The following is a 27,830-nucleotide window of genomic DNA, read 5'->3' as shown; positions in this document are numbered from 1 at the left end:
TACCGAGTCATCGGCACTTTACAGACAAAGTCATCCCTGCATTGTATGCAGATACCAGAGCCAAAGTGGAGGGTGCCTCCGGTCTTGCTAAACGAGTTGCACTAACCTGTGGTGGTTGGACGTCAAGGGCCACCGAGTCCTTCGTAACTATACTGCCCACTTCATAGACGACAACTGGGATGCCAAAGCTACGTCCTTCAGACTCGGGCTATGAATGACAGTCATAATGGCGCTCACATGGCAGAGGTGCTTAAGAAGGCTGTAGACGAGTGGAAGCTCACCGAGAAAGAGCCAGCAGTGGTGCTGACAACGCAGCGAATATGTCCGTAGCTGTTAGATTGCTGGATATCCGCACGTTCGCTGTTTCGCTCATGTTTTGAATCTCGCGGTGCAGCGTGCCCTCAAACTGCCAAATGTCGCTCGACTGCTCGGGAGAATTAGGAGATTTGCACATTCTTCCACAGGAGCACAGTCTCGCAGCTGAGGCACTGAAGAGGAACCAGAAGATGTTAGGCCTTCCGCACCACAAGCTGATAACTGATGTTGTTGTCCGCTGGAACAGTGCCTATGAGATGATCAGCGGTTTCTTGAGCAACAGCCAGCTGTTACTGCTGCCCTCTTATCTCCAGAGGTAAGGCGTTTATTGTTTTGGTTACTGAATTGCATATGATAACTGTAATCTGTTATAAAATATTATTGTTAACATGATATATATTTTGTTTCCTTAGTGTAAAGTGCTTTTCCTGACTTCTGGTCTGGATTAATAGAATATGTGCATTATAATTTAAACTTTTGACTTCATTCTGTTCTTTCCTTCCTCTTAAAGGTCAGAAAGAATACCACTGACATCTCTACCTGACTGATGGAGACATCAAGAAACAGAAGAGGTTGAAAGCCCCCATCCATGCTGGTAGCAACAAAGAGCATGTGTGATGAGAAAGTCCAATGTTTCCATCATGTTCCTCTTCATGTCCAACTTCTGAGCGACACAATCAGCACAATTGAGGATGCCCCTCTCGTCAAGGACATAAAGTGTGCCATCCATGGAGACCTATCAAAGCGCTACATGTCTCGCAGAGGAGAAAACTTCCTCTACGTTGCCTCCGCCTTAGACCCCAGGTTTAAGTCGATGCTCTTCTGGTTGCCTTCAGAAGTGCAGGAGACGTATGCCATGGTTGTGTCCAAGGCTGCTGCCTGATGGTAATTACAACTGTAAAAACTGAACAGCAGTTACTTAGGTCATTGAAATTCTCATTGTATTTGTACCTTTTAAACTTTCACTCTTGCACAGCTGGTAGAAAAATGTCATCCACACACTCTAACCATGTGCAAAGATGTGTTAAATTTTAAAATGATTAGGGCTGATGATGATTTCTTGTTGTGATGAACATTATTTCATTAATACAAAATAAAACATGAAGATGTGCCAAATGCTTTTTTGTCTTACAGGGGAATGCAGATGCATGGGAATGCAGTCTATGGTAATGTAGAGGAGGGAGGAAGCACTGAAGAGAGTGGTCCCTGCTGATGACACCAGTGATGAGGACCGACCACCACACACACCAAAAAAGGAGATCCGCACTTGCAAACCTCCTTGGACAAACATTCCAGCATGCCAGATCTTCCCTGACCCATCATCACCTAACTCCAAGGCTGAAAAGGAGGTTCAGCAATATCAAGAATCTCACCCTCACCACTGTCAGATGAGCCGTTGGGTTGGTGGAAATCTGAGGCATGCAAGTACCCACACCTTGCCAAGCTGGCCCAGAGGTACTGTGTGTGCCAGGGACTAGCGTGCCATCAGAGAGAATCTTTTCTACCCACCGGTGACATAATCTCTGCTCAGAGGTGTGCTCTTACATCTGAGCATGCTGATCAGTTAGTGTTCCTCAAGAAGAATATGCCTTGATGTGTCCACTGTTTACAGTAACTTACTACTGACGTTTCAGTTTCAGTATTATGGTTTACACATGTTAATGTTCATGTTGTTTTGTAATGTTCATGCACTTTTATCTGTCTAGATGTACAGTGTTTACATTTAAGACCAGGAGGCAGTGAGTTATTATGCAAATGCATATTTCTTTGCACAATGTTGGAAATGTTGGCATTAATAAATGAATAAAATTTCCTTATTTCCTTATTACTTCTTTTTCTTTTCAGTCACATATATCGTGATATATCGTTGATGAAATTTCTTCCAATATATTGAATATCGTAGATATCGCGAATCGTGATATTATCATATCGTGGACCATATCGCCACAGAATTGAATCGTGAGGTACCTGTATCGTCCACCCCTAGTAGCATATGACCTGTGAATCATCTTGAGCATATGAATTGATCTTTAGAGGTACTGCTTAAGTTAAACCAAATCGTTTTCCCATCTGGTTCCAGACTGTTGCTACTGAGTTCCTGCACCATACCCTCAGCCTCACCATACAGTCAGTATCTTGAGCAACAATCAAGTAGAGAGTTATATACTGTATGTGTTACTGTCCCCGAGAGCCCCACGCCTAGCAATCCACCTCCTATAGGATTCTCTGGCAAGGGCCTGTTCCAGGGCACCCCATAAGTCTCACTGGAAAAAATAGTATGATGTGTCCAGTAAATCATATTCCTCCTTAAATGTCACAAATTGTCAGCATGGCAACAGAGAGAAAGGGATTTGGATAGGCAACATGCAGGAGAGCGGTGGATAAGAGTCTGCTGAAGCACAGGAAACTGGGACTGGGGACTGCTGTTATTCTGGCTCAGGAGATTGCTGCAGTCATTTGCACATCATGACGAATGAGAGGTTAGTGCATCCCTGGGCTTGATGACTGCTCAATGTTTTGGGATTTATATCTACTGACTGAATAGGAGTTGAAGGCAAGTGGAGTTAAAATGTTTCCGCCATTTTAACTCGAAACCCGCTGATGTTGTTGCTCTGAGTGTAAGCGGGCGCCATCTTGATTATTGCACAATACCTGCGAGCTGCCTGCCTGCTCTCGACATTTCTGCAGAGAGGAAACGTGCCGCTTGAGAACACACGGTGTTTTCGCCATTTTGTGGCCGACCCGTTGAGATACATGACGTACACTTGATGCCCCCCCCCTCACTGTGGGATGTTCCATTTCAATCTACAGGCCTGTAAAGCATGGGAGTGCTTTTGGTGACAGGAATGTTGATGAATACTCACTGTTTTTATCAATATTTCAATGTTTTGTCATTTGGAACTTGGTTGTATGGACGAAGTGTTTTAAAGATATCTACCAATAAAAGTCAACATTTTAACAGTAAATATTGCCAAAATATGGACATTCGCCCAGTATATTTTATTTATATTAACATGTTGTATGATAACGTTGTATTTAGTTTATTTCATCAGATTTACAGTTACAATTGCATTCTAGTTGTATTAGAAGATATTCAGTTGCATTATAATATATCTATATATTAAATATCTTATGATGGTTTTGATGGTTTATCATTAAAATATAGCTTTTTTTACTAGACAAGGATGAAAATATCAGATTTTTCTGTTTTTTTGTGTAACATTCTTCACACCCCATAGCTCGACCCCAGACTCAACACCTGAGTACCTTCATAGTAATTTCTGGTGAATTGAACCCATCACTATGGTAGCTACACTTCCCAACCCAGTATGTGAGTTGTCATACTAGAGAGGAGAGGACCCTGGACTTGCTGTATGCTAACGTTAAGGATGCATACAGCTCTTCCCCCTACCCCTGGGTAGGTCAGACCACAACCTAGGACACATACACCCATTATGTACCTCTGGTGAAAAAGGAGCTGGTGACCACAAGACAGTGAGGAGACAGTTAGAGAAGGTCTATGATACTTAAAGCCTAGTTCACACAAAACGATTTTAAGCCCAATTTGTTGGTCAGCAGATCAGACGGCGACTGTCAGGCTGTGATCGGGGGTAAATCAGCAATCAATCGGCGGTCAACGAAGCATCAAAATGGCTCACTTACGCATCACTGACACATCGCAGACGCCAGTCAGATATCTAGGATGCCAAATATCTGGAGGAGTCAGCCGACACGACATCCATATCCAGCATGTGCTGATCCATTCCTTCACCCATATTCTTTGTCTTTATAATTGATATCTTTAAAATAACAAACAGCTGTTTGGTGTTTTCATTCCATTTCCCGTTTCACATTTACATTACCTCACATTTCTTTGTGCAGGGTCTATGTAAGTTTAGCAACCCTTGGGGGAGCTGTGGCACTGCCCTACCACAGCATTTGAAAGTGCCATTAACTGCAAGGAACTGGGAGGCAAGGCAGTAGGGGATACAAGTTCCACATATACTCTGGTCAGTGAACATGTATGGATTTGTGTCAAAGTTTCAGAGGACAAACTTACTGCATGGAATGGGGATCCAATGGGGAACCCAGGAAACCCCTTGATTGGGTAGAGATGGAACTGAGCCTACAGGATAAAACCTGGCTGGTGGCTGTTGAGGTGGTGAATGGCAAAACCCTTGCATTTCCTGCTCTGCTGTTATTGGACTTTGTTTTCTTCACAGGCATGTATATCGATGTTGCAGAAGTCTACTGGTTTTGGGGAAATGAAGACAAAAGATTTTTCTTCAGTGCAGAGTCCTCTCTGCTTGGGGAGGGGGAGTTTAGCAACTATGTGGCTTTCTTTTCAGTAGATGCTCCTTTGGCCACTGCACTGTTCCCTACATTGACCACTTTGGAGGATTCAGACTTAGTCCAAAAGGCAATTCAGGAGTCTATTCTGGAGCAACGCAGGAAACCTCAGTGAAAGACCCTTCTACTCAGCAACACTAAATTCATCTTGGATGAGGGACTCTGATGAGGAGGACTTCCTTGGCTTCCGGGACACTGCATGTTCTGCTTCCTGTGGTGGTTGTACAACACAAGTAAGATGCACTGAGCTACTGAAGTATCAGATCTGCCTCACCAATCCACTTCCCATCTGCCAGAAACCCTATCGTGTCTCCCTTGAAGGTAAGGAAGGAACTCGTTGACAACATGTTGATATTATTGAACCGTCTTGCTCTGCTTGGGTTGCTCCACTTAAGGTTAGCAAACCAAGATCTTAAATACCAGGTACTGGCAGGTGGAGATGGACCCTGAAGTGCAATAAATCACAGCTTTCATCTGCCTTCTCTGAAATTTTGTGAAATATTGTATCTGCCACTGGAGTTAATGTGGATCAGACAAGACTGAGGCAATTTCACAATCCCCCACAAACCTGAAACCCATACAGTGATTTCTGGGCATGGCAGGGTGGTATCATTGGTTTGCTCCCCACTTTTCGTAGATTGCTGAGCCACTCAATGCCTTAAAGAAAAAAATAACAAGGTTCCTCTGGTCGCCAGCATGCCAAGCTGCTTTAGATGCCCTTAAAGAACATCTGGTAAACCCACCTGTCCTAAGTCACCCAAACTTCAATGCTCCATTTTTATAAACCAGAAAACACAAAACTGGTGGGTAAACTCCAGAAAACTCTTGTCCAAACAAAATGTCAACCTTTTGGTTTTCTTGGGCTATTACTCCAGGTGGGTGGAACTGTTCCCCTTAAAAAAGGGGAACAGAAACCATATTTCAAGTTCTGGTGAATGATGGTTCATCCTGATTTCATTCTCTCCGATCATGGGTCACAGTTTGTCTCAGTCTTCCAAATGGTGTGCCTTACCTGGAATGTGGGACACAAATTAACATCTGCCTGTCATCACCAGACCAACCTAACAGAGAGAGTAAACCACACCCAAAAAACATGATTGCATCCGATGTTGGAAATCAGCAAAACCATTGGGATAAATACCTCCCAGAGTTAAGGTTTGCTATTAACATGGCAGTCCAAGAGTCCAATGGAGTGTCCCCTGCAGAGCTGAATCTCCGTTGTTTGCCAAGACGGCCCCTAGATATGGTGCAACAACCTAGAGAGCATGCTCCTGATACCCTGCCTACACCAAGATCGCACAAGAGGATCTATGTTCCTTTATTCCTATAAATCCTGGACTCTGCATGATGTCGGTAGAAAAGGAACTATGATAAACACAGATAAGACATGGAGTTTGGAGAACAAGACAGAGTGTGGATATGAACCCATCCTCTCTCCAAAGCAGAGAAGCTGAAAAATTAGCCCCTAAGTGGCAAGGACCATATCGAGTGGAGCAGCAAGTTGGGCCAGAAAACTATAAAATGGTGTTTGGTTTGCAACCCTAATGCTCAAAAATCATTGGCTTCTGGGACACTGCATGCTCTGCTTCCTGTGGTGGATTGGCAGAAGAATCTGGAGGGAAATCAGGATTTTCAGCCTGACAGGTCCTCTGACTCCCTTAGCATCCGATCACTTTGAAAAGTCTGTGTTATTGATGCCAACTTGTAGTAAACTTGTGTCTCTGGAGTCTGGAGGCATAATCTGGTGAATTTGTGAATTTCCCAGTCAGATTCGCCAGGATTTGCTGGTCTTGGCAGAGTTAAGGCAGACACTGCCACCTGACTAACAACTGACTGACTGACCTACGGTACCCGCTGTATATCGTAAATAGCCTGGTCTCTGTAATTTGAATTGTAAATAATGTGTGAACGACAGTGTTCCATAGGGATCAGCATATGCAACTTCATGTGTTTTACTTAGTTTATTCACACAGTGACCATACAGTCCTCATTGTTTCATAGCTGGGGTGGCAAATGCAATGAGGATGACAGCAAATTAGATGCTAACAGAGTCGAACACAAGAGGTCTTGGCCAACAAATATACATTTATGAACAGACAAATAAAAACAATTGCTGTTGTTAAAGTTCCCTCTGCTTCTTATGTTTTCTCTGTGTGTTTTATACCCCAACTATGATGCATCTCAACACAAGAACACTATTATCAGCTCCTGCTGGGCAAGAGGGGCTGCATCAAGCATAACGCAGGGTTATCCTTTGTTTTAAAATGTCCTTAATAATATTGTCTAATATTAAATGGTCAAATTTGTCACTTTATCTTGAAAGCAATGTTCCATATTTTCTAAAACATACAGGATGCATATATGGAAGAAGAGGGACCCAGAGGTGACATGACCATCCAATCAGGGCTCAGTAACTCAACAGAAAGCATTGACAGTATGAAGGCCTTGACAGCTGCCATAGAAGCTGCTAATGCACAGGTTAGTGCTTGCATTGTTTTTGTAATTGTAAAGTATTTTGCAAATGCAAATCCACATTTGCTTTATGTAATAAACAGGTTGTAACTTTGTAATATCCACCCAAAGCAAGTATTTATTCATATATTCACAGTGTATTTAATGTTTGTTCTCATTATTCCCATGTAGGTCCATGGACCAGCCAGTCAGCATGTCAGTAACAGCACCATGACAGTCAGCATACCCACCCCCTCAGTCCTCAGCAGGGGGCCAGTTATTGAAGACCACCGAGATGGATACAGGAAAGAAGCTTTCAGGAAGGGCAAATGTCTCTCCATAGGCATCCAGGTATTTATGAGACTGCAGTGGAGGTGGAGAGACACAGAGCAGGAGGCCAATGGAAATAATGGTTTTCAGTTACTTACACATTATCTAAACCCTGTACATTTGTGTTTCTGTATAGTCATTTCTACCCACCAGTCACTATTACCTCCCCAAATCAAGAATACTTTGATTTTTCAAAGCCTTGATTTCACATAGAGTAAGATCTGGTGTTCACATAAATTAATCACTGCTGTCCTTCTAATGATGAAACCACTGTCATTATTTAGTTGTAATTGGTGCTTGCTTTCAACAAAAAGAAGATGAGAATTTTATGAAAGGCCATGATTTAATTTTATTATTAGTGATTAATGATTATAAGGGTTTATCCTGTCTCCTGTAGGTGGATGGACCTGAGGAGGTTCCGGATCCAGAAGACCCATCCAAGTTCACCTCTGTAGGGGTGCAAGTGGAGGATGACAGAGGGTGAGGCGCATATTTTTCTTTACTCTTTCTTTTTTCTTTTCTTGACCATTTACTCAGTATATACTTGTTTACATGTTTACCTTGTTTTTGTGTGCATTTCCTCAGCTTTATTGCCACTTATGTGTACACATTGGTTTGTGGACAGCCTATTTGAGGCCTCGAGTTTAGCAGTTTGCCCGCCACCATGTTGATTTTTTGCAACCTGGCACCAGACATGACAATATTGGACAGGACGGTGGCGCTACCAAGCTTGGTTACCTAGGTGCATCTGTAATTCGCGTTAACTGTGATTTTAACAGGGTGCTAATTTTGGCTAGTGAAAAAACGGCTTAAAAAAAAAAGAACAACAGACTCTTAATAACCATTTTCAACGGAGCTGGTTAAATGTAAACAGAGCAGCAAATATGAGTTGTCTCTAACCTGATTGACAAGTCGCCATGGTAGCAACTTGTCAATCACGTGTTAGTCCCACCTTAAAGCGTATGCTGCTTTGTGGTCTATTTTCCTCCAAATGGGACAATAATTTACTAAATGAACATCATGCTGTGTTGAAGAAGACTTGAAATTAGCGACTGAGACCATAAACTCATTAGGAAAGTGTTTACTGTGGTAATAAATCAGGTGTAAAGTAACGTTATTTTACCTTTTTTTTAAAAAAGGAATCAGACTTCTTTTTGAAACCACAGGAGATACCCCTGCTGGACGTTAGAAAGAATGCAGGTTTAAGTTACTACGGCACTGGCTTCACTTGGTAGAGCCGGAGGTTGCCGCTTGGTTGAGATTGAGGACAACATAAAGGAAGTTAAAGAAAGACTCTTATTTGTCTTCTCCTTTACATATCTCCGGTAACATATATCTATCACAGTGATTAAAATGGTAAATGGTGTGTAGGGGAGAGCAGGGTGATTTGACTGTAGAGATGTTGAACCACCCTTTGTTTCTCAGCTTCATAGACATAATGCGTTCATATGTTCATGTTCATCTTTTTGAAGAGTCATCCATTTTATTCCCTCTGTGATGAAGAGAGGCCTATTTATATGTTCAAGAAGTCATGACTCTTGTGTCTAAACAATTACAGATAAGTCTGAAAAAATCTGAAAAAGTCTGAAAAAGTGTTAGTGCTAGTGCTTTAGGAAGTTACCGTATAAGGCTATACTTTCAGCACAACCTCTAAACTGCTGGATGACACAAGTTTGTTAAAATGGCAGAGATTGGGTAATTTGAGCAAAAAATTACCTGGGGGAAGTTCGGCCAGCTATTTTACTGTGATTCTTCTATATTGCATTCTTACATTTTATCACTGAAATAATGTGACATGAATTTGTAGACCAGAAACCAGTATGCCATGCTTCTATAAATGAAAGACAGACAGAGATTCAACTCCTTGTGTAGTAAGTCCATACGTCGGGTGGCAAGTAAAAACTGACTCAACTCACCCCTCTCTCCCTTATTTCTATACATTCACCAGAGGCTAATGTGCCTTCTGCCATCAGAAACAGAAATTAACACATTCAAACACATTCAATTTGGGGTTCACTCTCTTGCCCAAGGATACTTTCAAATGCAGACTGTGGGAGACGAGAATTTGTTGGGTCAGATGTACGGCCAGGCTGGGCCAGTTAAAGCCTGGTCCCCACCCTCACCAACTTATTAAACATAGTTAAAAAACACTCTTAGCTTTCTACTGTAATGACCTGAAAAATATGTCACTTATATTGTATTTTTTCTGGAATATGTGGGTTACTGTATTTTTTTGGGCTTGCTAAAGTGCTTAATTCATATGTAATCCAAGTTAAGATGTAAGAGTTACTGAAGTGGCAAATGTCTATTGGTTGAAGATGCAATAGGATTTATCATTTAATTATCCTCGCTCTGTTCAGATGTGTCCAGGTAATTTAACAGTTAAGTTGTGTTTTCCTTAAAATGTTTTAAGCATGGTTTACTACATAAGATAAGCTCACTAATCATTTTGTTAATGTTAGAGATTTAGTGACTAATAAAGTATCCTGTTGAACTACGGGTAATCACGCGAGAAGGGAGATCAGGGGGAACTGAGGGAAGAGTTGCACGGGCACGAAAGCTAGTCGGCAGCTAACAGTGCTTTTACGGCACTTAACGTTTTAAGTTGGACTATTCATGGTATCGGACACTGCTCTCGCCGTCATAGGAGTTTGTGACTGTGGGGCTACCGCTGGAGGTGTGTGTATTTGCACTGGGAAGTGAGCTTAGACCTGTTAGTTTCTGTGGCTAAGTTAGCTCGTGGCTTCGCGGGACTGTGACACCGTCGTGGGAGGGACCGCAGACACACCGTTCGCCTGCTGGACGAGAGGAGACCACATCGGAACGCTGGTGTTTTCCTCCACGGAGGGATGTGTTGCTGGTGGTGACGGACGAACGAAGCTGTGTAACCCTCGCTGTGCTGCTGCGGACAACGTCGCCCCGGTAGGATCTCGGGTTTCCACTCCACTCAAGGAGGTACTGTTACTTTCTTCACTCTATGAGCTCCAACTAAGCGCGCCAACGAACTAATGCAGGCCTGCTAAAAGAACAAACCTAAAAAAAAGAGTGCACTCAGGTTATAAAAGACTAATCCCTATATTCCCCGGGTCTTTTGAGATTGTTTATTTTTCACTCCATTATTTGTTGTTAAAATGTTATGTGATTCTTGCATAATACAAAGAAGGAAACTGAGCTATTGCGTCCTTGATGTCTGTCTCATCACATGCTCTGTATCTGAGTAGATCAGTATTTTCTGTGGTAATAAGAGGTTAAAGTCAGGATTATCCCTCCAGCCTCTCATTGGTAGTAGAGAGAGTGAGAATCATAGCGTTCCTAGACAGGTTTATTATACAATGGGATGTCTCTTTCACCATTTTACCAAACATTAGGGTTAAGGGGGCTCAACACTTTATATGTTGCTTTATAGTGTACTTGCCTCATCACGAGCCGATGGTGAAAAGGGTTACATTTTTGGGGGCTCGTCCGGGATGTTTTTTTTGCAAATTTGTGATATCCTGTGGGGTTGTGTGCAGATTTAAACCTGTTTTTGCCGTCTCATACTGAATATTTGACTGGTCTGTACAGTTTTCCTATTTTACCTATTTCAAGTACACAAAATGGATGTTGCTGAGATTGAAGCCTGGTGTAAAAGGAAGCAAATAGCTCGGGAAAATGTGGTAGTGATAAGTAATTTTGATCCAAATGTCACAGATGATATTCTGCTTCACGCTTTGAGTCTTGTTAAAGCTTTTGGAACTGCTAAGATAATTGATCGCTGTCTAGATGTAGCTTCCAAAACACAGTTTGTGTTGATTCAGTCATCCAGTGATCTTACTAAGCAGACTATACCTGACCGTGCACATCGAGCAGATTGTGAGAGGTGCATTGCCACAAGACATGATTGCCCTTCGCATTCGCATGACACATAAGCTGCGTGAACCACCTTCCTTCAGTGACTTATTGAGAGAGGTCAGAGAGGAAGAGGACATGCTTCAAAGTAGGAATGATGTCAAAAGCCAAGTGATGTCAAAGACTGTTACTCCTGTTCCCAGGCCCACTCCTGAAATTAAAGTCGATCCTGAAGTGGAACAACTGAAAAGAGACATCACTGTCATGAAAGCAGAAATGATGAGTCTTAAAGCTGCTACAATAACCTCCAAGCCAGACACCCAAGGTCCACAACTTGAAGTCCCTGCCAAGGCCAAACCCAGGAGGAATGACACTCTGCAGAGAGCTGGCAATGAGGAAGATAGACCTGGGATATTTTGCTATAGATGTGGGGAGGATGGACATTTCAAAAGAGAGTGTGATGGTGAAGAAAATCTTAAGAGGGTCAGCAAGCGCCTCATCAAACTGACAAAGAAATCGGGAAACTACCACGGGAACCAGTAAAGGAACGGTCTGGCTTCCCTGTGGTTAAAACACGTTCCACCAAGTGCATCAAACCAGACGAGAAAGTGGAAGACACTATACCTGAGGGCTTAGTGGGACCAAGCTCTGCTGTACCAGTGCAGATTGAAGGCATTTATGCTAAAGCCGTGCTCGATACTGGTTCTCAAGTGACTTTGCTGTACAGATCCTTCTACAACAGGTACTTGACACACCTGCCATTGACACCTATCAGTGCCTTGCAGATATGGGGCCTCAGTCCTGCTGATTGCCCTTATGATGGCTATTTGTCACTTAAGCTGGAGTTTTTGGAAGCTGACGTTGGAGTGACGGAGACTATTGATGCCCTTGTGTTGGTGTGTCCTGACCCAGTTGTGAGTGGTGGAGCTTCTATACTTGTTGGCACAAACACACCGACTGTGAGATGACTACTTAAGAGCTGTAAAATTTTTGTCAGCAGCATGCACATTCATCCTGCTTTCAAAAGGGCTTTTGAACAGCTGTCAGAAGGCCTACTTGATGATGACCACAAGAGAGGAACTGTGTGGTTTACACAAAATAAACCTGTTACTGTGCGCCCGGGGGGGGTAGCCCGAGTGACACGTGTACCAAAGTTTCAAGGGATTCCAAGTGCTCAAGCCATTCTGGTGGACCCACCTGATGAACCCGCTGATGACTCAAGGTTTCCGGGAGAGCTTTTGGTCAGACCAGAGTTGCAGGCTCCCACTGTTGTGATGTCTAAGAAAATCACTGTGCTGGTCAGGAATGTATCGAAAAAGGAGATCACATTGACCAGAGGAATGCCGGTTGCTCACCTGTTTCCAGTAGACGTGGTGTCATCATCCTCTGTAAGCCCAGAGTCTAACACCGAGTCAGCGGGAAAATTGACCCCATCCTCCTTTAACTTTGGAGATTCGCCAGTCCCCCAAGAATGGAAGGGAAGATTGGTGGGCAAAATGATGGAACGACAGGAGGTTTTCTCTACCCATGAGTTTGATTTTGGTTGCTGTAAAAGTGCACATCACACTATCAAAACCACTGAGGACAAACCTTTTCGAGAGAGATCTCGCCGTCTGCCGCCTGCTGACTTAGAGGCATTGAGACAACATTTGTCACAGCTTAAAAAGGCTGGGATCATCACCGAATCAAGAAGTCCATATGCCTCACCTATAGTGGTGGTGAGAAAGAAGACTGGCAAGATAAGGATGTGTGTGGACTTTAGGACACTAAACCGACGCACTATTCCTGATCAGTACACAGTACCAAGGATTGAAGATGCACTGGCCTGTCTCAATGGAAGCAAGTGGTTTAGTGTGCTAGACCTCCGCAGTGGATATTACCAAGTGCCTATGAGGGACTCAGATAAAGAAAAGACAGCCTTCATCTGCCCAGTTGGTTTCTACCAATTTGAAAGGATGCCGCAAGGAGTGTCAGGGGCTCCAGCAACCTTTCAGCGGATCATGGAACAAACAGTTGGGGATATGAACTTGCTTGAAGTCCTGGTCTATCTGGATGATCTCATTGTGTTTGGAGCGACACTCGAAGAGCATGAGGCAAGGTTGTTAAAGGTGCTTGACCGATTGAAGGATGAAGGTCTTAAGCTGTCGCTGGATAAATGCCAGTTTTGTCAACCGTCAGTGACTTACGTGGGGCATATCATATCTCAAGATGGAGTGTCAACCGATCCAGAGAAGACTGAAGCAGTAACCACGTGGCCCAGACCAAACACTGTGACTGCTTTGCGGTCATTTCTTGGATTCTGCGGGTACTATAGACGCTTCGTGAAAGATTACTCCAAAGTTGCCTATCCATTGAACCAACTGTTGTCCGGCTACCCACCAACTGCCAAGAAATCCAAGGGAAAACAGGATGACCTCTACCTGAACCCGTCAGAGCCTTTTGGTTGTAGGTGGGATGAAGTGTGAAGCCGCCTTGGTAGAGCTGAAGCAAAGGCTTACTCAAGCTCCGGTGTTAGCTTTTGCGAACCCACAGCTTCCCTATGTATTACACGTTGACGCTAGCCAAGAAGGGCTAGGTGGCGTGTTGTACCAAGATCAAGGTGAAGGGTTAAGACCCGTCGCTTTCGTCAGTAGAAGCCTAACCCCGTCTGAGCGACATTACCCTGCTCATAAGTTAGAGTTTTTGGCATTGAAGTGGGCGGTCGTGGACAAACTGCATGACTACCTGTATGGGGTGAAGTTTGAAGTCAGGACCGATAACAACCCGTTGACTTATGTGTTGACGTCGGCCAAGTTAGATGCCACAGGTCATCGCTGGCTTGCCGCCTTGTCTACATATGACTTCAGCCTCAAGTACAGATCGGGGGTTCAAAACATTGATGCAGATGCTCTTTCTCGTCGGCCACACCCGACACCCACTCAAGTACCGGAGTGGAAAGACATATCTGAAGCCGGTGTGAGAGCCATGTGCCAGACGGCTGAAGGAAATAAATGTAGAAAGCCATCTCCTGGTAGGGCAATTGACCAATTGGGACCTTCTTCACTTGCTGTCCCTCAAGCCTACTGTAATATGTCTACCTTGAGTGTAAAGACAATGCCCATCTTGAGTCCTACTGAGCTGTCAGATGCCCAACGTGAATGCCCTGGCATTGGCGTGATATGGTCAGCTCTCAACAAAGGAGATTTGACACAGGTTGACAAGACAAAGCATCCAACCTGCCCTCTGTTACTAAGAGAGTGGGATCGGTTGACGATACGACAAGGGGTCATGTATCGAGTCACAAGTCCCCCTGACAAACCCCATCGCTCTCAGCTAGTCTTGCCAGAGAAGTATAGGAAGATGGTAATGACATCCTGCATGATGACTGTGGTCATTTAGGCTCTGAAAAAACATACGGCCTCATTAAAGGCAGATTCTACTGGCCACGGATGAAGTCGGATGTGGAAGAATACTGCAAGTGCTGCATGCGCTGCATAAAGAGAAAGACTCTACCCAAGAAAGCTGCTCCATTGTCTCATTTACAAAGTGATGGACCACTGGACCTTGTTTGCATGGACTTTTTGTCTATTGAACCTGACTCAAGCAATACAGGAAATGTCCTGGTTATTACTGATCACTATACACGCTACGCCCAAGCTTTTCCAACGAAAGACCAAAAAGCCTCTACGGTGGCAAAGGTGTGATGGAGAAATACTTCGTCCATTACGGATTGCCAAAGAGGATGCACAGCGATCAAGGGAGAAATTTTGAAAGCAGGCTTATACACGAGGTACTTAGCACACTTGGGATTGAAAAATCAAGGACAACGCCATATCACCCTCAAGGGGATCCCCAGCCTGAGAGGTTTAACAGGACTCTGTTAAACATGCTCGGAACTCTGGAGCCAAGCAGGAAGAGAAAATGGAGTCAGCACATTGTACACCTTGTCCACGCCTACAACTGCACTTCAAATGAAGCCACTGGGTTTTCGCCTTATTACCTCATGTTTGGGCGGGAGGCGAGGCTCCCAGTGGATTTGTGTTTTGGGACGTCCAGCGACGACACACGGCAGGAAACTTACCTCAAGTATGTAACTGAGATGAGGAGGGAGTTGAAAGCTGCATACGACCTTGCGGAGTCCATTGCTGCCAAGCAGAACGAAGGCAATAAACGGCGGTATGATCAGAAGATCCGATTCTCACAGCTGTTACCTGGAGACAGAGTCTTGATAAGAAACTTAGGATTGCATGGGAAGCATAAGTTAGCGGACCGCTGGGCTTCAAATCCTTATGTGGTGGACAGTCAGATGCCAAATTTACCAGTGTTCCGGTTGAAACCAGAAGACGGAAATGGACCTGTCAAAATTCTCCACCGAAATCACATTCTACCTCTTGGAAAAACTGTATGCCTGGAGCCGACGCCTGCTGTTCACCCTGTACCGGGTATGAGAGTCCTTCGAAAGAGACTTCGTAAACTTCGCAACAGTGTGTCAGAGAGAGACAAGGCTTCAGCAGAGACACCAGAGAACAATGATAAAGGGGAAGTGAAATCAGACCATTGCCACGGAAAAGAGTACACAGATTCTGAGGATGAGGAAAGTGAGATGTGCTATGACTTACCTGCTCACACTCCCAGGACTGGAGTTGATGAAGAAATGTCGGAACCATTCAGCTTGGATCTGGATATTGTATGGGATGAAGTGACTGAACGACCAGAGGTGACAGAGCAAGAAGTACTGCAAGATGTTGCGGAGGAAACAGAAACGGGCAAAGGAGGGAATCAACCAGATTCTGTTGAAATGACAAGAGACACAGTGACGCACGAGACAGGTGAAACACAAGAAAACACTCAAAGACATGAAACTGATGAGTCTCAAATGTTACAAGACTGTACAAAGACTGAGACTGAGATCAGAAGAACTCAGAGAGTCAGAAGAGCCCCATCAATATTAACATATGACACACCAGGACATCCAAGTGTTATAGCAGCTCCTATAGTGAGATATGTCTCTTGCCTTTATAAGTGGATAGGTGCCCCTGTTATCTCCTAAGTGTATGTTACCTAAAGTTATACCCACTGATATCGTTGTTTATTTCAAAAGCACCAAGTCATGAGGGCATGTCTTATATTGGTGGGGGGAGAGTGTAATGCAGTGATGTAATGAGTTTATTCCAATAAAGGACAGACAAACCTGTACAACATCCCTGCAGGTCGGAGGATGGTGTCGAACCTGTGGTCAACAAACATTGCCTTATATTCACCTTTGTGTTGGCTGACCACGCCCCTCCTTATGGTGAACTTCTTATCCTCTGCTGCCATCTTGTGGCCGATTACACATATTGTTTTACCAATTTAACACTGTTTTTCAGCAGTTTATTCATTGTGTGTTGACTTTCTATATTTTTACATTACTGGATAAGAAGTTCATTATAGTCCATTATATTTCAACTTCAATCTCACCGTATTTTTTTTAAAAGTTATACATGCATACTTTGACACACAATTGTATTTATTAAAAAATGAATACAAGAATAACATATGTAATTGCTCTATCTTTCATTATTGCTTGATTTCATACAGTAGTCTTGATACAGTGCTGGCTGTGTCTGTCGTGTTTCTGTTCACCATCTATCTCTCGTGTTTTCTCTCATCATCTATCTGTCGCATTCCTGCACTCCCAGTTTCTGTCGCTTTTCTGTTCAGCATCCATCTGTCACGTTTTTTTTTCTCTTTATTTATTTATTTATTTTAACCTTTATTATTTATTTAATTATGTATTGATTTGTCACCGGGCCGGACAGGGGGGCAGACATGGGGATGGGGGGGCACAAACAGACAGCAGAGAGAAAGGACAACACCTGCAAGAGAAGGGGCATGGAAGGTGGGGACAACAGGGAATAGCAGAGGGAAACACCAATTGCAGAAAGTGACGAAACCTGCAATAGAACAGAGAGGGGGGCTTGGGGACAAACAAACAAAAACAAACAAACAAAAACAAACAAACAATAACAATAATAATAGTAAAAGACAACCAACCGAACAGCAGCAATAAACAGCTGACATAGTATGATAAGAGAAAAATTAAAACAAGAAACAGTCACGCACAATTAATAAGCAACACAGCACAGCCACGAGAGCTGGAATAATAACAATTAATTTAAATAACTGAAAGAAAAGCATCAGGAATAATTCTACCAGGGACAACCTTAAATTTGTTAGGTTGATGTGTGAGACTGTTTGTCTCTGTGTGCGTGTAGGAGAATGTGTGTGTGTGTGTGTGTGTGTGTGTGTACATGTGTGTGCGCATAAGCAGAATGTAGTTGTTAGTGAGAGTGGGACGCCACGACTGTGTCAAACCGACCCCAGCAACAGGCAGGCAAGAACCCCAGTAGCCAATAGGGGTGGGAGAAAGGAAATTTTTTGTAGGCCACACATGCCTGGATGTCTGACTGGGTGTCATGGATGTCTCCTTACATTAGTCTGCACATGACAACATTGATTACAACATCATGTTAGACAGACTGAGGCACTGGGTGGGGATCTCTGGTACAGCTTTAGAATGGTTTTCATCCTACCTGTCCAATAGGAGGTTCTGTGTATCTGTGAATAACTATGCCTATTTATTCTGTTCAGTTAAATATGGTGTGCCTCACGGGTCGGTCTTAGGACCCATTTTATTTTCCTTGTAAATGCTTCCCATTGGACACATTATCCAGAAACATGGTGTTTCTTTTCATATTGATGACACACATGTACCTGCCCGTCAGATCCACAGACCCTAGAATGAGTTCACTTACCAGCTGCCTCTGTGAAGTTAAAAAATGGATGTCAAATAATTTCCTCCAGCTGAACTGACAAAATAGATCCTGGTCATTGGGTTCTAGCAAATGGCAAAGCAAATACTGCCATCTGCTGGTTCCCTAGTGAATCACATTAAGCCTGTTACAAAGAATCTTGGTGTCTGGTTTGACCGTAATTTAAGTTTTGAGCAGCACACCACAAAGCTAGTGTAATCATGTTTTTACCAGCTTAGAAATATATCAAAAATATGATCTGCTTTAATTTTTTTGGGACACTGAGACCATTTTACACACCTGGATTAATGCAACAGCCTTTTAATTGCTTGACCCAAAAATTTATTGATCGACTCTAGACTGTCCAGAGCTCAGCTGCCAGACTTTTAACCAGAACAAAGAAATATGAACGCATCACCCCTATTTTAGCTTCATTACACTGGCTCCCAGTATGTTTTAGAATTGACTTTAAAATGTTATTGATCACTTTTAAAGCTCTATATGGCCTCTCACCCTGTTGTATTTCTGACCTTTTAGTCCCATACACACCAGCACGTACCTTGAGATCCTCGGGCAGAGGTCTGCTGTCTGTTCCAGAGACTCGACTGAAAACTAAAGGGGACAGAGTGTTTGCTGTCAGGGCCCCAAGGCTCTGGAACAGCCTGCCCGAGGAAATCAGGTCGGCTGAGTCAGTGAACTCTTTTTAAGCCCCTTCTTCAAACATACTTTTATAGGAGAGGCTTTGCAGATTTTATTTTATTCTATTTTTTTATTTATTTTTTATTTACTTTAAACATGTATTTTAGTCTCTTATGTGTTTTCTTGTTTTTATTATGTATTTGTTTTTACGTGCTTTATTGTTTTTACACTTGTCAAAGCACTTTGTAGCTTGTTTTTGAAAAGTGCTCTACAAATAAAGATTATTATTATTAGGGTCCAAGCACGAGTGGGTTCCCAGTACCAGCGGAGCTGGGAACCTTATTGTATGCGCAAAGATTTTTAATTCTTGTGTGCTACAGACACAAAACTCATAGAGTACGTCCAAACCAGTGCAAGTACCTGAGGCGCAAAAATCTGGGCACATCTACCACTAGGGGACACTCCAAGCAATTTTAGCGCATTTGGCCTTGTAACTCATTTCCGCCTAAACTTTTTTTTCCTGCAAAATCGCTAAAACAGAAAAATCTATTGTAATTAATTCTTCCAAAGCCGCAAGTCCAATCGGCACCAAACTTGTCACGGACCATCTCTGGACCAAGCCAATAAAAGTTTGTGGAGGAAATCTGACAAAAATGTCCCAAATATAAGCTAACAAATATCTGCGAAAAATGCTAAAAACAGGAAGTGATGTCATATCTTAAGTTTGGATTGGCTGATCGACACCAAACTTGGAGCATTAATGTGGCATGCCCCCCTGAGGGCATGAAGCTCCTAGGTGACGCTATGAACCCGAAACATGTGGTCCTCTATAACCACGTCACATTGACATAAAACTTGAGACAAATTGTTCCGCATGGTCGCCCCACTACAGGCACCAAAGTTGACCCAAATAAGCCCATAAGTGGCGCTGTTTTGGCAGATTAGAGACGTCAAAAAAATCCCATTGATTTACATGCATCGGTTCAAACCATGTGATTTCAAGATCGAGATGGCGGAAAATCTCTCTCACCTGAACTAAAAAAAAATTGGAGACCTCTGATGCTAGCCTGCTGTGGTTCACAGGTCTGGTTAGCTTCAGAAATCATGTGGTGTGTGCATGTGGGGTTAGTAAGCGGAGGAGAGAGAAAGGCACAGAGAAAGCTATATGCATACAATATTCCACAGTCTATCCTACAGCCACCAGCAGTGAATGTTCATTCAGCAGCGGTTGCTGGCTTTGGATTGGATAGAATGTGCAATTATATCTGTTCTCAGACAACAGAAGCCAACACCAAAAATCCTAATTACTGTTGCAAACACTCAGCTACAACTTTATCATTGAGAGGAACTGTAGTGAACTTGCATTCAGCAACTGTCTTCCTTGGTTTGATCAAAATACTGATACTGAATCGGCGGTCTCTCTGACGATACCGGTAGTTTGAACGACACAGCTGATTCTTCGGCGGCAGCAAAATGAATCATCGAAGTTGACTTAGGTTGAGAAGGTAGAGCACGGACGTGATCTTCTCAGTTAAGCACGGCGTATACAGGTGAAACTCGATAAATTTGCATATCGTGCAAAAGTTCATTTATTTCAGTAATTCAACTTAAAAGGTGAAACTAATATATTATATAGACTCAGTACATGCAAAGTGAGATATTTCAAGCCTTTATTTGATATAATTTTGATGATTATGGCTTACAGTTTATGAAAACCCCAAATTCAAATTCAAAAGAAAATTTTAATATTGTGAAAAGGTTCAGTATTGTAGGCTCAAAGTGTCACACTCTAATCAGCTAATTAATCCAAAACACCTGCAAAGGGTTCCTGAGCCTTTAATTGGTCTCTCAGTCTGGTTCAGTGGAAGAAGACTGCTAACCTGACAGTTGTGCAGAAAACCATCATTGACACCCTCCACAAGGAGGGAAAGCCTCAAAAGGTAATTGCAAAATAAGCTGGATGTTCTGAAAGTGCTGTATCAAGGCACATTAATAGAAAGTTAAGTGGAAGGGAAAAGTGTGGAAGAAAAAGGTGCACAAGCAGCAGGGATGACCGTAGCCTGGAGAGGATTGTCAGGAAAAGGCCATTCAAGTGTGTGGGGGAGCTTCACAAGGAGTGGACTGAGGCTGGAGTTACTGCATCAAGAGCCACCACACACAGACGGGTCCTGGACACGGGCTTCAAATGTCGTACTCCTCTTGTCAAGCCGCTCCTGAACAACAAACAACGTCAGAAGCGTCTTATCCGGGCTAAAGGAAAAAAAAGAACTGGTTTGTTTCTCAGTGGTCCAAAGTCCTCTTTTCTGATGAGAGAAAATTTTGCATCTCATTTGGAAACCAAGGTCCCAGAGTCTGGAGGAAGAATGGAGAGGTACACAATCCAAGATGCTTGAAGTCCAGTGTGAAGTTTCCACAGTCTGTGTTGGTTTGGGGAGCTATGTCATCTGCTGGTGTTGGTCCACTGTGCTTTATTAAGTCCAGAGTCAGTGCAGCCGTCTACCAGGACATTTTAGAGCACTTTATGCTTCCTTCAGCAGACGAGCTTTATGGAGATGCTGACTTCATTTTCCAGCAGGACTTGGCACCTGCCCACACTGCCAAAAGTACCAAAACCTGGTTCAATGACCATGGGATTACTGTGCTTGATTGGCCAGCAAACTCGCCTGACCTGAATGGGGCATTGCCAAGAGAAAGATGAAAGACATGAGACCGAACAATGCAGAAGAGCTGAAGGCCACTATTGAAGCATCCTGGTCTTCCATCACGCCTCAGCAGTGCCACAGGCTGATAGCATCCATGCCAGGCCGCATTGTAATTCATGCAAAAGGGGCCCAAACCAAAAATATTTTTTTATTGATTTCATGTAATATTCTAATTTTCTGAGATTTTGAATTTGGGGTTTTCATAAGCTGTACGCAATAATCATCAAAATTATATCAAATAAAGGCTTGAAATATATCACTTTGTATGTAATGAGTCTATATAATATATTAGTTTCACCTTTTAAGTTGAATTACTGAAATAAATGAACTTTTGCACGATATGATAATTTTTCGAGTTTCACCTGTATCTGTCTTCGTCTGCAGGAAGGAAACGTTATCTTCTGTAACAGTTTCTTTAGGGATCCAAAATTGTGCTGGTAACACCAAGAAAATGAACAGGGGTTAAAAAAGGAGAAAACAGAATCGCTCGTCCAGCGAGTGAAGTCTGTATTCAGGACAAGATTTCATCCAGCCAGAGGGAACGACCACTGACCATCTAGTGCGCTGGTTCCACTGGCAACACAACTCATAGGTCTACCGCCGGAGAGGGAGCGGGCGCTGGTGCTTCCATGGCGAGAGAGAGGAGGTTGTGAAAGCCACCTGGTGCGCTGCAGACGATCGGTGATCCCTCTGGCTGGATGAAGCCTAGCGCTACTGATTTGCATGATCCATGATGATAGGCTAAAGAAAAATAGAAATGAATGGCAAAAGTAGTATATTGTCGATATTTTAGAGACCCCCCCAAAATATTACAAATCATGTTTTCAGGGGACCTCGTGTTATTAAGAGGAGTAAAACTCCCCCTGGCTCCCCCATAGTTTGCACCCTGACCGTAGCCTCAAGGCAAAACCCTTGATAAGCATATTTGGGTATTTTCTTAGATCGCTCACGTAACCAGCTGCTTCAGATCAGTCCAAAACAAAATGCTTCCTTGATGTTGACATACTTAATCTAGAAATTGGAGAATTTTGAGTGCTTGAATGGCTCCTACGATCTTGCAAAACAAGTATGTTCTCATATTTCTTTTTCGTATGTGGCTACAATAGGCCTATAGTGCTCACTTCTACAATTATATTCGCCATAGTTGATATGAGATGAGACTTGAAAAGAAATAGCCTTACCCTATAGGCTATAAAATAAAATTAAAGCTGCAAGCATGGTATTTAGGGTATGGGTTCTTGAGGCTTTTTTGTGCGTCTTGATATGATACATGTCCCCAGAAAATTTCGTACATGTAGGTTGAATGTGAACGAGGGGATAATCTTTTCCAATGTTCTAGGTGGCACTAGCGAGTCATTTTGCCACGCCCATGCGCGAAGCCCATAAAATACAAAATTTTTCACCAGTTCTGACATGTTTGCAAAGTTTGGTGAGTTCTGGAGTATGTTTAGGCCCTGACAATGGAGCTTACTTTGCAGAAAAAAAAAAAAAATATATATATATATTTAAAGCTGCAAGCAGCGTTGGGCGGGCCCTCGCACTTGTAGCGCGTCCGGGTGTGAGCCGGCCGAGTTGCATATTCTGGAGCTCTGCCGGTGCGGCTGTGAATTTGCTACGCGGTTCCGACACCGCATGAAGGTGCTATATGTTACTTCCTGTGTCCCCTGTGTGGAGCTACATAGCACTTGCCGCTGTGAATATAAATCGGTATTGGCGTGTAGATGTCTTCGGGGTGGGACAGTTATCAAGCACGTAAAGTTTGGTTCAGATGTGAGCATGTACACTGAAGTTACAACAACTTCCTGTGTCGTGGCGAAGAGTTGATTTTTGACGCCACGCCACGGACACACCCATTGACGAAAACTCGCAAATAGCACAACTTTTCATCTTCAATGCCTTTAGAAGGCACAGCACAAATTTGAAGTCGGTCGGACTAAATCCCTAGGAGGAGTTCGTTAAAGTACGAAGTGTGTAAATCATCCAAAATTTGACGTAAAATTCAAAATGGCCGACTTCCTGTTGGTTTTAGGGCATCGCTCCAAGAGGCTTTTTTGTGTGTCTGGACAAGATACACATACCACAGAAAATTTGTGCACGTAGGTGAAACATGCGGCGGGGGCTGCTTCGTTAAAAGTCACTTCCTGTTGCCAACAGGTGGCGCTATGACTGTGGGTGAATGTCAGCATGTACATGTGTTCAGGGTGGGACTCTCATCCTACATGTACAGTTTGGTGCAGATGTGAGCATATACACTGAAGTTACAACAACTTCCTGTTTCATGGCGAAGAGTTGATCTTTGACGCCACGCCACGGACACGGCCATTGACGAAAACTCGCAAATAGCACAACTTTTCATCTTCAATGCCTTTAGAAGGTACATGCTCACATCTGGACCAAAGTGTACATGTAGGATGAGAGTCCCGCCCTGAACACATGTACATGCCGACATTCACCCACAGTCATAGCGCCACCTGCTGGCAACAGGAAGTGACCTTTAACTAAGCAGCCCCCGCCGCACGTTTCACCTACATGCACGAATTTTCTGTGGTGCGTGTATCTTGTCCAGACGCACAAAAAAGTCTCTTGGAGCCATAGCCTAAACCCAACAGGAAGTCGGCCATTTTGAATTTTACAGCCATTTTTGGATGATTTACACACTCCGTACTTTAACGAACTCCTTCTAGGGATTAATCTTTACAAATTCAATAGAGACCTCGCACGAGCGTGCTCGGGCCATAATAAATAGCTTGATGACATGGTTTTTTTGGTTTTTCCGATTTGGTTTTGAAACGATATAATGAAAGAACGAACCATTTACGGATTTATCACAAAGTAAATGAAGTTTGTTTTTTCCATTAGTGTATTTTTATTGCATGGAGACATCTTAATGTACTAGTTTTTATAATGTGCCGTTGATGTTGCATATGGTTATATGATAAATGGTAGATACTTTGATTGTATTGTTGTCATTCCATGTCGGTACTGTCAGATTTGCTTTCCTGATGCCTTTCTTGGCTAGGGTGCCCTTGAAATGGAGATTTTATCTCAATGGGTCTTGAGATAAAAATCTCCCCTGGTTAAAAAAAGGTTAAATAAAAAAAATTTCTTTGGCGATAACGTAAGCTTACTCTCAGTAGAGACTGGAGAAAAGTAAAACGGTGTACAAATTGTGGCAGCCAAGGTACATGCATATGTTCTTTTATGTACATCTAAGTCATTTCCTGCAGCTGAGTAATTATTTCTTACTGGTCAACACCCACACACTAATCTGGCAAGGTTATTTTTTTACTATAAACCCTAATAACTGTGGCCAGCTTCCCTGACTTATAGACTCACTGCAGTTTTCTTCAGACCCCTGTGTGTTCAAGCTTCTCTACAATAGTCATCTTGTAGACGTACTGTACTGATTTTCCAAGCTACATTCCTTTAAAACCAAGTACTATTTACCTTAAATGTAGTTTGTTGGATACACCTAGCTGGGGTTGATGTCTGGTCCAGCAGCCCTGCAGTAGGTCCAACCTTCATAAAAGTTGCAATGTTTAGTTTTGGTTTGTGAAACTGTTTAAAGAGGTGTTTTGTCCAGCGAATTTATATCAATGAGGGTAGACTGAATATTAACCTTTCACTATAACGCCGCCACAGCCTCCAGGATGGCCGTAGGGGTGAATCAATACCTCTATGGAACCATTTCAGCAGGGGTTGATGGCTGCATAGATTTCAACCAGGTTTACCTAATGAAGTGAACAATGGTTGGTTGAACCCCTCTTTATTCATATGTGAGTCAACAGCAGTGTTTTAATGTGCTAATGTTCAAGGTTTAAATGCTCACAATAAAAATAATTCCTTTACAGTATGTGTGAAAAATCCTAGGTATCTCTCACCATGAGCAATTCCAGAAATTGTGTGTGTCCGGCCTCTCTCCAGGAGTTTGGTTCCAGACCCAGTGCTGTGCATATAGTTGAGCCACCCACGATATCTAGTACCACCTCCCACACTAGCTGTGGTTCCTTCCTCGCCAGAAGAATGATGTTCCACATCCCTACAACCATACTACGACACCAGTGGTCAGCTGGTGCAGCTTGATCCCTGCCTTTGCCAGTCACCCAACTGACAATGTGCCCAACCTTAATGCTTATCCCTGTGGGTGGTTACCACCATGTAGTTCTTTCAGACTGTGCCCCAAGGCCTGCCGAGCTCCCCTCCCAAGTCTGGCTCCAGGAAGGCACCCAAGTTTTCATGTTCTGATGTGCAATTTAATTTACGTGTTTATGAAGATCAGTGTTATCATAACCGTAGATGATAAATATGAGTATGTGACAAATAAATCCTTGAATCTTGAAATTGTTGCCTGTGAGCAGAGAGGGGAAAAATCTGGGTCTTTGGTATTTACTGTTTGTCTCCCTCTCAGGTACCGTCGTTTTCAGCGCTCCAACAGTGTGACAACTGCTGTACAGGTAAGCTTCCACTATTACTGTGTTTTCGAGTACCTCATCTCCTTAAGTCTTCCAAGGCACATTTGTTTTTTTCCTGTCTGGTCAATGTTTAAATGTAAATGCTCTTTTACATCTGCATTCATACACTGAGCTTAAGTGCTCAAACGGAAACTAACATTCACACTCATTCATACACTGGAGGAACAGCCACCGGGGCAAATCGGGGTTCAGTATCTTGCACTTCGACACGCAACCAGGGGGAGCTAGGGATTGAACCGCCGACCTTCTGATTAACAACCAACCTGCTCTACCTCCTGAGCCACAGCCGCCCCTAACAATTTAACAATTAACAAAATATCTCAAAACATTTTTTTCAAATAAATGAAATTGTGTGGTGCTGATGGGTGGGTGCAGTGGATAAGACACATGCTGTTGGTGTGAGAGACCCAGGTTCAATCCCCACTGTGACACATCCACCAATGTGTCCCTGAGCAAGACACTTAACTAGTTTCTCCAGAGGCATGCGGCCTCTGACATATATAGCAATTGTAAGTCGCTTTGGATAAAAAGATATATATATATCTTCAGTGCTGTCCTTTAGTCCAGCCTTTAATCATGGCAGCACAAGAACAGACACTCAGTACAAGATCAATAGAGGCTGGGGTCTACCACACCAGGCAGGACCCCAGGTGCAGACTGCGCAAGGAAGCCCCTGAGACAGTACAGCACATAACAGCGGGGTGTAAGATGCAGGTAAGAAGTGCGTACATGAAATGCCATAACCAGGTATCTGGCATAGTGTACAGGAACATCTGCCATGAGTATGGGCTGGAAGTCCCAAGGTCAAAATGGAAGACACCTCCTAAGGTATTTGAGAATGACCAAGCGAAGATCCTGTGGGACTTCAAGATCCAGACTGACAAACTATTGATGACTAACCAACCAGACATCGTGTTGATCAACAAACAGCAGAAGAAGGCTGCAGTGATAGATGTGGCAATCCCAAGCGACAGCAACATCAAGAAGAAGGAACACGAGAAGCTTGAGAATTACCAAGGGCTGAAAGAGGAGCTAGAAAAGATGTGGAAAGTAAGAGCAACAGTGGTGCCAGTGGTAATCGGAGCACTGGGGGCTGTGACACCCAAACTGGGAGAGTGGCTACAGCAGACTCCAGGTAAAACATCAGAGGTCTCTGTCCAGAAGAGTGCAGTCCTAGGAACAGCTAAGATACTGCGCAGAACCCTCAAACTCCCAGGCCTCTGGTAGAGGACCCGAGCTTGAGGATGACACATGCCAGGAGGATACATACTCAAGTGCAGGACCACGCCTCTCTTACTTATTCTATCACCTGCGCTTCATTCAATTCCTCCATTCAACCACCTGTACTTCACTCATTCCATCCACCTGTGCTTCTCAAATCCAGTCACATGCACTCACGTATATAAGCTGTCTAACCCGTTTTCTCTCCCGTTTCTTGGTTCTCACATCCCTCCCACCCAAACCCTGCTTGTTCACCTCTTTTAATGGGCAGCATGGTGGCCCAATTGATGTAGTTATTAGATCAGCACTGCAGCCTCGCAGCAGAAGGTTCTGAGTTTAGACCTCGCTCAGCCCAGGCCCCGGCTTCCTCCCACCATGAAAGACATGCACGCTAAAATCCATAATTCTGCCTAGTAATTATTTCGTCTTCTTCTACAACAGGAACCACAGGGGGGTTCATAAGACCAAGCTGCTTATCGAGACAAGCCCCCACCCTGAATCTCGACCCCTCGGGTTCCTAGCTGCTACGGCCACCAAACCTTAAACAACCTCCTTGACCCCTTCATCCCTCTTCTCTCGACCCCTTCGTCCCTCCATCCTCGACTCCTTCATCCCTCCATCCTCAACCCCTTCATCCCTCTTCTGTCAACCCCTTCATCCCCCTCCCCTCTTGACCCCTCCTTTCATAACTATTCATCATAATAAACCACTATAAAATCTAACATTGGCGTGGTGAAATATATATATAT

The 27,830-nt window shown here is 43.5% G+C and overlaps 1 protein-coding gene across 1 annotated transcript in view; it reads left to right on the top strand.

Annotated features, from left to right (window-relative positions):
* LOC119902939 (disks large-associated protein 1-like) overlaps nt 1–27,830 on the top strand; it is a 219,384-nt gene that overhangs the window by 169,791 nt on the left and 21,763 nt on the right. The window contains exons 6-11 of the mRNA XM_038719344.1: nt 465–631; nt 985–1,174; nt 7,018–7,143; nt 7,309–7,467; nt 7,844–7,926; nt 25,797–25,842. Coding sequence (XP_038575272.1) covers nt 465–631; nt 985–1,174; nt 7,018–7,143; nt 7,309–7,467; nt 7,844–7,926; nt 25,797–25,842 — 771 coding nt within the window. The remainder of the gene's footprint in view (nt 1–464; nt 632–984; nt 1,175–7,017; nt 7,144–7,308; nt 7,468–7,843; nt 7,927–25,796; nt 25,843–27,830) is intronic.

The sequence above is a fragment of the Micropterus salmoides genome, unplaced genomic scaffold, assembly GCF_014851395.1.
Source record: "Micropterus salmoides isolate LMB-PRFRI ecotype aquatic unplaced genomic scaffold, ASM1485139v1 Ms_hic_scaffold_14, whole genome shotgun sequence".
Lineage (NCBI taxonomy): Eukaryota > Metazoa > Chordata > Actinopteri > Centrarchiformes > Centrarchidae > Micropterus > Micropterus salmoides.
Note: the sequence above shows the minus strand (reverse complement) of the source record. Positions and strands in the feature narration are given on the sequence as shown.